Here is an 11,158-nt window from a genome sequence, read left to right on the forward strand (position 1 = left end):
TTTTACTTAAAACAAAAAAAATTCCTTCCAGTAGCACCTTAAAGACCAACTAAGTTAAAACAAAAAAAATTCCTTCCAGTAGCACCTTAAAGACCAACTAAGTTAGTTCTTGGTATGAGCTTTCGTGTGCATGCACACTTCTTCAGATACACATTTTTACTTGTTTGTTTTAAGCTGCTCAGCAAATTCTGTCTTATGGGGAGAGAGGCAAATATCATTAAATTAATAAATCCACAAATGAGTATGTTTCACAGTGGGATCATAAATTCAAATAAACTTTTTTTTGGGGGGTGGGAATGTTTTGTTAAACAAAGCTATACAATGCGTCCTAAAGCAATATCTTAACAAAGGTTCACACTGCAGAATATTTGCATAGCAGTTACAGAACATTCTGAATGAAAAATAATGTCTCTCATGACAAAGGATTGATGTATGAAATGTGGTGAGAATCCTGCATTAATAATCTGATCAGGGCTGAGGGGAAAAAAATAAGGGCTTTGTCAAACACATAAGTAATTATATTCTGGAAAACCCTGACATTTCAGACTGAAAATAAGATGACCCGGGGAAATAGCGTTTTTTTGAGGTTAATAAGAAATGTCTAATGTTAGTTTGATTTTAAAGAGAATAATTTCCCTAGACCAATTATTTTCTGCAAAACCTTTGCCATAAGTGCTGAAGGGGGGAAAGTGAAGCGTATTCTTAAATATTCTACTTTGCAACTGAGGTAAACTAAATGCTTTACACTAACGATGATGAGAGGATCTCAGCTTCTTCTATGTTATTGTGTTCACAGGCTCAGTAGATATATCTGGCAAGTGAAATTGTCGAGAGTGATATTTCTAAAAGGCATGCTGCCTTGTACAAAATAGTTCTCTTAATAGGCATGGTGTGACACAATCAGACACTAATGGTTTGTTTATATGGTTGTTGTTTTTTTAATACAACCATCCACCATTCCATGTATCAGGAATGTAAGCCACACCTACATGCCAAGGTTCTTTTTCAAGGTTAGAGGAAGGTTAGCTAAGGACTCTCCCTCTGAATGAGTGTCAGGAGAGGGAATAAAGAGGCTGTTTTTTAATGTGGACGAAGAAGGAGGAGGAGGAGGAGAGTTTGGATTTGATATCCCGCTTTATCACTACCCTAAGGAGTCTCAAAGTGGCTAACATTCTCCTTTCCCTTCCGCCCCCCACAACAAACACTCTGTGAGGTGAGTGAAGCTGAGAGACTTCAGAGAAGTGTGACTAGCCCAAGGTCACCCAGCAGCTGCATGTGGAGGAGCGGGGAAGCGAACCCGGTTCACCAGATTACGAGACTACTGCTCTTAACCACTACATCACACTGGCTCTCAGAAGGACTATATCCTGTGGGGTGCTGTTTCTTTGGCTACTCATGAAGGAACAGCAACCAGCACCATACAAGACTGAACCCTCTGACAACCAGATGGTAAGTACATAAGTATTTCTCCAATGAAAATAGGGATCTCAATAATAATAATAATAATAATAATAATAATAATAATAATAATAATAACAATAAGAATAAGAATACTAAAATACCACCTCAATCACCTGACTGGGTTGCCCCTGCCACCCTGGGCAGCTTCAAAAACATAATAAAACACTAACCATTAAAAAAAAACTTCCCTGTGCAGAACTGCCTTCAGATGTCTTCTAAAAGTTGTGAAGTTACTTATCTCCTTGGTTCAGGAGTCACATAACTCTATTTTGTCCAACATTTCGCCGATGTAAATTGGGACATCCTTGCCCTACCTTCCAACAGTTCTCTGATGAAAATAGGCATATCCTAAGGAAAAGAGAGGGACGTGGGTGGCGCTGTGGTCTAAACCACTGAGCCTAGGGCTTGCCGATCAGAAGGTCGGTAGTTCAAATCCCTGTGACAGGGCGAGCTCCCGTTGCTCGGTCCCTGCTCCTGCTAACCTAGCAGTTCGAAAGCATGTCAGTGCAAGTAGATAAATAGTTGGGAAGGTAAACGGCATTTCCGTGTGCTGCTCTGGTTGGCCAGAAGCGGCTTAGTCATGCTGGCCACATGACCTGGAAGCTGTACATTGGCTTCCTCGGCTAGTAAAGCGAGATGAGCACCACAACCCCAGAGTCGTTCACAAGCTGTTGGAGGAGTTATGGCTTTGGAGATACCAACTCATCTCAGAATCCTTGGGTCATTTTAAACACCACCCCAAACTTTCAAAGACCTCTTTGTTTTTATAATACTTTGCACATGGATTTTGGAAACGCTGGCAGCAGCCACCTCTTTGACACACTTCTCATGACTGCAGGATTGCATATCCTTACAACAATAAAGTTATGAAAATGTAATAGCAAAAGAAAAAAAAATAGATTTCAGGAAAGCTCCACAAAATTGAGCCAGCTCTATAGACCATAAATGCAATTAAAATTGGAATAATAGTGCTCATCAGTCAATTCCAATCAGTTGCATTGGTAAAGGAAGGAGAAATGTTTCTCAAGTGTGAATTTGATTCTGTGTTAAGCATCACAATCCTTTCAAACTGCATGTCAGGAGCTACCAATCCAGTAAATGCAACACCATCGCAGTCCTTAAAATCATGACTGTTTTCTTGACCGCCGTAATTGAACTCAAATACTAAGAGGAAGGACTGATGGTGTTAAGTCGTGGAAGGTTTGCAAACCAGACAGAGCAAAAGAGCTGACTGGTGCTGAATATTACAATGTGATCAGGAGATCTCAAATGCCCCAAGCCACAGAGCTTGTGAAAAGGGATGCACTGCTAAATTTGTTCATCCTGAAAGATGTTTACCCCTTGCAATTCAACCCTGATGTGAGATATGATGCCTCTCCCTGCAGTGGCATCAGTACTGAGCAAACTATTACCTTAAAAAAAAAAAATCAAAGTGTTTTCATAGTGCTGCAGAAAGGATAATGTTAAAAGCTTCGTATTGTCTCAGCAGACAGCGAACAGCTTTAAAATTCCACGTCTCCTTCTGCTGAAACATTTCATAGCTATCTTTAAAATGGAAATACCCTAAACACAACCTTGATGGAATAGCAAGAACCATCTGGTTAATACTGATGCCTTTGCTCCAAAACAAGTTATACAAAATTCCCCCATGGACTTCCATTTCATGGAGGAACACTTAAGGCTTCTTTGCTAGTAACACCCCAGAGGGCAAAATACCTTTTTAATGCATCAGCATAATTGCAAGGGAGGATCTCAAGGTGTTCGTCTCATGTCCCTTATTTTCATTTCAGTAGCATTTTTTGACTCCGCTCATATACACACTGTATCATCTGATGCAATAGGCTCTTGGCTGTGAAAGTGCATGTCTGTTTTGTGATTCCATAGTATTGAAAAACAGGTGCACATCAAACAAGCATTGCATTGTAAACTTTGTCTGAGAAAATCGGGTTGGCAAAAACGTAACTCCACGGCACCCTCTGGTGTCACAGTGCATATAAAATGTGTTTTCTTTACCAATCTAGCTGAGTCTATAGTTTGTAAGTGCTGGAGATGGAAGAATCACTTAAGGTCCATAAATAACAACACTTTGGAGGTCCCAAGCCTCAAGGAGGTTAGATTGGTTTCAACCAGGGCCAGGGCCTTTTCAGCTCTGGCCCCGGCCTGGTGGAACACTCTGTCAGAAGAGACCAGGGCCCTGGAGGATTTGACATCTTTCCGCAGGGCCTGCAGGACTGAGCTGTTCCACCTGGCTTTTGGCTTAGACTCACTTTGACCCCTTATATGGGATTTGGTTCCCTTGGCTTTTTTGTTGGCCCATGTAAGACCAGCATGGAAAGCTGGCTTGGGTGAATGTCTGATCTTTATCCCTTTATGGTCTTGATTTATGCGCTACTACTAAAATGAGGCTGCATTTTAAGCTGCATTTTAAGCTGTATTTTAATTAACTGGTTGTGGTTGTTGTTGTTGTCTCTATTATGTTTTATTGTAATTCATATTTGGTGATTGCCTCCCTGGCCGGGGAGGGCAGGGTGTAAATAAATAAATATAATCATTATCACCATCATCCCAACCTTTAGGTGGAGGTGGGTTTGCTCCACACATTTGTTTGTTTGTTTAATTTGTATGCCTCTCTTCATCTGAAGACCACAGGCCAGTACACAACGCAAAAATAAAAAAATTAGACCACAAAATACATGCAGGAGCAAAACATACAAACACATTTAAAAGGCCATAAAATGTTTAATCAGCCAAAGGCCTGGTTATAGAGAAACATTTTCTCCTGGTGCCTTAAGATATGTAATGAAGGTGCCAGGCGAGTCTTCCTGGGGACAGCATTTAACAAATGGGGAGCCACTGCGGAAAAGACCCCTTCTTGTTTTGCCACCCTCCAGATCTCTTGTGGGGGAGGCACACGAGGAAGGGAATGATGATTGCAAGCTCCACATTGGTTCACATGGGGGGCAACATTCCTCGAGGTATTATGGTCCTGAGATGCTTAAGGCGTTGCGTGTTGAGGTCCACCAAAACCCCCTTCCCAAATAACTCACACATCACACATAATTTTTGTTTAAGGTTTTTGGCATAATTTTGGCCACAACTTTATTTGAATACAAATTGAGAGTGGTTGCTTAGGCATTGGTTATGACTATCTGTCACCCCCCGCCATGGGGGACAGCACTGACTCCCTAGTCAGTCCCGGAGGGACAAGGGACAGAGTCAGCTGGAGCTGCGTCACAGGCCCTCAGCTACTCCGCGCTTGACCCTTGAAGCTTACGCGGCCCGCACCCTGCCGTCAGGGTTTGGACGAAGGGGATGGTAAGCTTCAGAATTCCTTTAACGGAATACCCGTCAGCAGCAGCATTGGAGGGGCAGGCACAGCCAATCCATACCCCTCCACCAACCAATTTTTAACCAATGCCTAACCGCCAACCTTACAAGTTGTGACGATTTGCTAAGCAGTAGGCAAAACCCAAAAGGCACGCACTAATCAGCCAATTGGAAAAATTCCTACTGGGCCCCCGCACCAAGGCGGGCGACCCCATGACAGGCAAAGCAAGGTCAAAGCGCAAGCCCAAGCAAGGGAGGGCGGGCGGGAGATCCGGTGTCCACAGCAAAAGAGAAAGAGAAAGCTGTGGACTCTGCTTATAAAGCCATTGATCCCACCCCTAAATTGGCAACATCCTAATTGCCCCAATAACAGCAACCTCCCATCTGCTCCCAGGCCCTTAGGCCAACCAAGGCCTGGTCACTAAATTGGGTTTTGTTCGGCCCCAACCGCAACACGTGCTCTCTTTTGATGTGAACACGCTTTGCGTGTTGAGGTCCACCAAAACCCCCTTCCCAAATAACTCACACATCACACATAATTTTTGTTTAAGGTTTTTGGCATAATTTTGGCCACAACTTTATTTGAATACAAATTGAGAGTGGTTGCTTAGGCATTGGTTATGACTATCTGTCACCCCCCGCCATGGGGGACAGCACTGACTCCCTAGTCAGTCCCGGAGGGACAAGGGACAGAGTCAGCTGGAGCTGCGTCACAGGCCCTCAGCTACTCCGCGCTTGACCCTTGAAGCTTACGCGGCCCGCACCCTGCCGTCAGGGTTTGGACGAAGGGGATGGTAAGCTTCAGAATTCCTTTAACGGAATACCCGTCAGCAGCAGCATTGGAGGGGCAGGCACAGCCAATCCATACCCCTCCACCAACCAATTTTTAACCAATGCCTAACCGCCATTCGAGCCCTTACGCTCGCCGCCAACCACTCACAAATCAAGCCACACCCTCAACTTGGACACCAAAGCATCCAACCATGCATCATTCCCAACTGGCGAGAGATGAACCCCGTCATCCCTATAAACTTCCATCGCCTTGAATGAGATAAGAGGGTGAGGGATAACAAACCCGCCCAGATTCACCACCAGCTTGCTTGCAGCGGAATTAATCCGCTTCCTTGCACGTTCGGTAGCAGCAGGGCAAGGGCTACCTCGCCAAATGCGGCGTTGAAGAAGCTGTGACCAAATTAACTTAGAAGTCGGCACCATTGCCGCCAGCTCCCCCAGGTCCAGTAAAATGGCTGCACGCAGCCCGTAGCAGGAAGAGGAAACCATATCGTTTTCCCCGAGCTGCACCACAATCGCCGAAGGAGGGCCGAACTGGAGGACACGCCTTCGCATGAGAGGTAAAAATTCTCTCCACAGCATCCCCCTTCTGGAGATCCAGGACACATGTACGTGCTGCGGGAGTCCCAGGCCTTCACCCAGTCCGGACTGGCGAGCTCTGTCCGCAGCCCAGTGCACAATACTGTGCCCCACTACCCAGATATGGATAGCAGCCTGACCTAGGGTTAAAACACACACATGTAAATACAACAATCATTTCCGCACATATACCTTGAATGCGTTCGATCTCCATCGACCCAAGTCCTTAATCCTTTTTACCGACAAACCCCAGTGGGCAGCGGTTGTAGCAGCTCCAATCCTGAAGGAGTGAGGAGCAAACTCCAGAGCCGGGAGGCCACAAGCCGCCACAGCTTTTCGCAACACACTGGTAAACTGGTGTCTCGCCAGCGGGCGGCCATCTTCGTGCACGAAAAGGGGGCCCTCCCCGCCAGGACGCAAGGATAGGTACTTGGTAAGGTCTTTTACTGGGCAAGGGCCCCTTTCGCCAGTAGCAGGGAGCGTAATAATGGCGCCCCTGCCTAATTGGTCTGTCTTCGAATTCCTGACATTAACCTGCAAGTCACGTGAAGACACGCTAACGTCCTGAATCAGCAAACCCCTTGAGCCTCCGTCCTGCTTAGGCTCAAGAACCACCTCACCGACTCTTAGGGCCCCAAAGAAGGCTAATGAAAAGGCAGCTGAAAACAGCCGAGCCTCGAACTCGGACCAACAGATGCTCCGCAGTTTGGCGCGCATTTCCGCCAGCAATTCAAATGTAATGGGGCGTCTAGGAATGGGCCTGGAAGGAGTGAGACGCCTCCATCCCTCCAAGGCCCTACGGACCACAAACTTCTGACATGGGTCTTTGTTAAAATAAGCCCTGTTAAAAAAGGAAATTGCTGCCGAGTGCAGACAAAGGGTCCTAGCCGCCCGACGCATCTGGAACAAATGCGCCAGATACCGGAGCACCTGAGAGGTGGAATGGGAGGTGACAATTTCCCCAATAGACTGCCCATTAAATAATAAGAAGTCAGCCCAGGCCTTCTCGTAGGACCTCAAGGTAGAGGGGGCAACAGATGCAGCTACTCCCTGTAAAACTAAGCTCTGCCAAGGTTCCAGAGATGATCCGGGAAAATTTCCGGACGGTCTCGAGCCACTGGCACCAGGGACCTGAAGCGCTGCATCTGAAAACAGGACAGAGCATCGGCAATCTCGTTAGAAATTCCCGGGACAAAACGAGCAGAAAACACAATATTAAAACGCAAGCAATGCAACACGAAGGCCCGAAGGAGGGCCGAAACCCTAGGGGAGCGTGAAGACTGCTTGGCCAGTACATTCACCACCGCCTGGTTATCGGTCCAGAAGCAAACACGATGATCCCTGAAATGCTCGACCCACAAGTGCACTGCCACTACAATGGGAAAGAACTCGAGAAAAGTTAAATCCCGAGTAATAGCCTGCCCCTGCCACGCGGGCGGCCAGCGCTCAGCACACCACCTGCCGTCCCAAAACAAGCCAAACCCCAAAGACCCAGCAGCGTCAGAATGTACCTGGAAGTCGTTGTGCAGGTTCAAAGTGTCCTGCCACAAGGACACCCCGTTGAAGTCCTCCAGGAACTCCAACCAAATCTCCAGGTCAGCCCGTACCTGACTAGGAAGGCGAACCCTGTGATGCGGGGCTCGCAACCCCGATGTAAGTTTGGCCAATCGGGAGCAAAATGGTCGTCCGGGGGAGACCACCCTACAAGCAAAATTTAGATGGCCCAGCAACGACTGGAGCTGCCGCAAGGTAACCTTTTTTAAGGGCAGAAGATCCTTAATAACCTTTCTCAAATTGATTATCTTCTCAGGTGGTAAGCTGGAAGTTTGTGCCACAGTATCTAACAGGATACCCAAATAAGTCAACTTTGTAGAAGGACCCTCGGTCTTTCCATCCGCTAGAGGGACGCCCAGATCTTCCGTTAAGGAAGCAAAGGCCTGCAATAACGCCTCGCAGTCCCCCGTATTTCCTGCCGAGGCGACCAAAAAATCATCGAGATAATGCGTGACTCCACCCAGACCGGTCTTCTCACGCAAGGCCCACTCTAAAAATGAACTGAAACACTCAAAAGCCGCACAGGCAACCGAGCAACCCATGGGCATAGCCTTATCAAAATAGAATCCTCCTTCGAACTGAAATCCCAGCAACCAAAAATCATCAGGATGAATCGGAAGCAGCCGAAAAGCCGATTCAATGTCGCATTTTGCCAGCAAAGCGCCCGACTCAAATTTCCGAATCATCTTGATCGCTTGATCAAGAGAAGCATATTTTACCGAACAAAGCTCCGGGGGAATCACGTCATTTACTGACGTGCCTATGGGATGAGAGAGGTTATGAATAAGGCGAAATTCTCCCGGAGCCTTTTTGGGAACCATCCCCAAAGGTGAAATGTGGAAATTGGGAAAAGGAGGGGCAGCAAAAGGCCCGGCCATGCGACGTAAAGCCAATTCTTTTCCAATTTTTCTGCGTGCTACCTCTGGCATATCCCTGATCGATTTCTGATTTGCTGGGTTCCTGGCTACTGGGGTGGAAACTATCGGGATTCTAAAACCTGCAGAAAAACCATCACGCAAATAGGACGCCGATTTGGTGTCGGGGTAGGATTCTAACAATGATAGCAACGGTTGTAACCTTACTGGGGTGTAAGCTAAGGAGGATAAGGCACTACTTCCCTGTTCCGGCAGCGGGGGCCTGGGCAGCTGTTTTTGGAGGCTGCTGAGAGCCTCCCCCTTTTCGAAAGGGCCGGCGACCCCCTGCGCACGCGGATGCAGGATGGTTCCCCGAACACTTGTCGCACACATGCACGTATTTGCAAGGCTGCCTTGAGCAAGTACCCTTATTAAAATCCCAGCAGAACTGTTTGCGGCCCAACCTAGCCGGGGCGGGCCTGAACTTCTGCGGGTCAGGCAGCTTCTTATCAATACGGGGGGCCACATAAGTGGACCAGACATCCAGGTCTTTCCGATCCCAACGGGCTGTGGGGATCTTGGCTGCCCTACGTCTGAAGTTCTGATCGTAGGCCAGTGCAGCGGTCTCCCCAGCCATCGTAAAGGCCGAACGGACAATGGACAGGTACACCCACAGATGGAGGGACCTCCTGGGATAAGCTGCAGACACAACTCCAGCGAAGACCTGGAAGCTATCTAACCACCTTTCAAAAGTCCTGTCTGCTTTTGACAAGACCGACCGCTTCTTAGATACCGGCAGACCCCTGTCTAAGGGCTCCTGGCCTTCGAGCGGGGGGGCAAGGCAGAAAATATCCACATAGCGGCCGTCCAGGATCCTGGACCGCACTTTGGCAGACAGGTGGGCCCCGGGAATAATGTCCCTGGCCGAATTGGTGGAGACTTTTACGTCAGGCACCAATGCCCCATCACGACAGTCCTGAACCGCCCCATACCTGGCCCTATGGGAGTTGGACCTCCGCTGCCACACCCATTTTGGGAGCCCCGAGGTCTCCCCAAACCCCCAGTAAAGCTTGAGCGACGCATCTTCGTCGCTACTGGAACTCAGTGAGGAGGTACCTGAAGAAGAAGACGAGGTGCCTCTACGCCTCTTCTTGGCACGCCTCTTGGAGCTTCTCTTGCGGCGACGGAGCCCGCCTGAAGATGGCCTTGGAGGTAAGGGAAGGCTATCCTCAACCGAAGATTCTGATAGATCAGCCTGCTGCACCGCACCTGGAATCGACTGACAAGAAATTGACTGTGAATGGCCAGGCGCCTGAAACCCCGCCACCGAAGCCCGCGGGGGCGACCCTCCGATGCGGTCCCGTGCAGATCGCCTCCTGCTGGCCCCCACCCTGGTATGGGCACGACCCCTCGCCACAGTAACCTGCGACGCAGGTAAGGCCGGGGTGCGTGCTGTTTGACTATCACTCAACAGCCCCCCGGCTAACGCAGTTCCTCCCTCATCTTCGCTAGATGACGCCGCCGGAGACGAGGCGCCTAAGGTAGGACTCAATATTGCAGAAGATGGCGACGGGGTAGAGGAGCGGCGGAGCAGGCCATCCATCCCGGACTCCACCCTTGCCAAGGCCACTGGGTCACCCGCCAGGCTGTTGACCATGGATCGGATGCGTTGTAGAGACTGGGCAGGTTGCGGGGAGCGCAGAGCCTGTGATGGGCCTTTTATGGGCCGCTTTGCAGCAACAGCAGGACCAGATTTCCTCGCTGCCTTCTTTGGTGCCATACCTGCTAAAGCTTAAACAGGAAATCAATTAAAGAAAGGGATTAACTTCCGGACCAGATGCTTAGATTAGATGAAGTGAAAATAAGAAAAGAAAATATATGTAATAATAATAAAATTAACAATAAATTCAAAGAACAAATGAACTAATAAAATTAAGGAGAATCAGCCGGTACGGGAATAACCCCAACACCGCCGGTGCAGCAGTAGGCTTACACAATCCGCACAGGCACCGAGCCTAAAAGACTCTTAACAGCAGGTAAAATGGGACCCTGCAATACCAAAACAGCCACTAGAGGCCACTGCAATGAATATCATGAATTACAGGCAGGCCCTGCAATTACACTGACTGGCCACCAGAGGCCACTGTTGAGCTGGCAAGCTCAAAGGAAGAAACACAAGGATTGGGAGGAAGCCAACGTCCACCCGAGTTTTCCCTGAATGGAGGGCCTCCCGCCCACCAGGGGAACCTGGCTCAGACCCCTCTGAGCCCCCCAAGGCCTCCACTACCCCCCCCGCACACCCCAAACCGCTTGTGCTGGATGGGGGGGGCGCACCGGCTCCCCGGCCGACGCGGTAGCTCGGGGGGAGCAGCCGAGGCCGCGCAGGCCTGACCAGGCCGCAGCAGGCCGCCGGACCCCGCGCCGCTAAAAGGAAGCGCGCCGCTGCAGGCCCGGCCGGGCCAGAAGGTAAGGCAGGGGCGGCGGGGCGGCTAACCCAGCCGCAGCCGGGCCGGACCCGGCCGCGGAACGCAGGCCTCCCGGAGCCGCCTGCCGAACGCGGCCCGCGCGGTGGCGACGGCCGGATCGGGCCC

General features: G+C 49.2%; 1 protein-coding gene across 2 annotated transcripts; it reads right to left on the bottom strand.

The window, feature by feature from the left end:
* Positions 1–5,219: 5,219 nt before the first annotated feature.
* On the bottom strand, positions 5,220–10,312 carry LOC309365242 (uncharacterized protein). 2 transcript variants are annotated; one of them, XM_081903477.1, is made up of 3 exons: positions 9,991–10,312; positions 9,684–9,846; positions 5,220–6,299 (listed from the first exon to the last, which is right to left on the bottom strand). In XM_081903477.1, the coding sequence occupies exons 1-3, from the start codon at positions 10,222–10,224 to the stop codon at positions 5,725–5,727; spliced, it is 972 nt and encodes a 323-aa protein (XP_081759603.1). In that variant the 5' UTR covers positions 10,225–10,312; the 3' UTR covers positions 5,220–5,724. The 2 variants fall into 2 exon arrangements, with proteins under 2 accessions (XP_081759603.1, XP_081759602.1); XM_081903476.1 differs by having other exon boundaries at positions 9,684–10,312.
* Between the last annotated feature and the right edge of the window lie 846 nt (positions 10,313–11,158).

This window comes from Podarcis melisellensis (assembly GCF_964234715.1).
Source record: "Podarcis melisellensis genome assembly, chromosome: 1".
Lineage (NCBI taxonomy): Eukaryota > Metazoa > Chordata > Lepidosauria > Squamata > Lacertidae > Podarcis > Podarcis melisellensis.

Excerpts from the sequence above, each read along its gene's own strand:
- LOC309365242 (XM_081903476.1), bottom strand. The coding sequence starts at position 10,224 with ATGGTCAACAGCCTGGCGGGTGACCCAGTGGCCTTGGCAAGGGTGGAG. Across the intron at positions 6,300-9,683 it reads CACCTCGTCTTCTTCTTCAG|GTCAGGCTGCTATCCATATC; the intron begins GTACCTCCTCAC and ends TTTTAACCCTAG.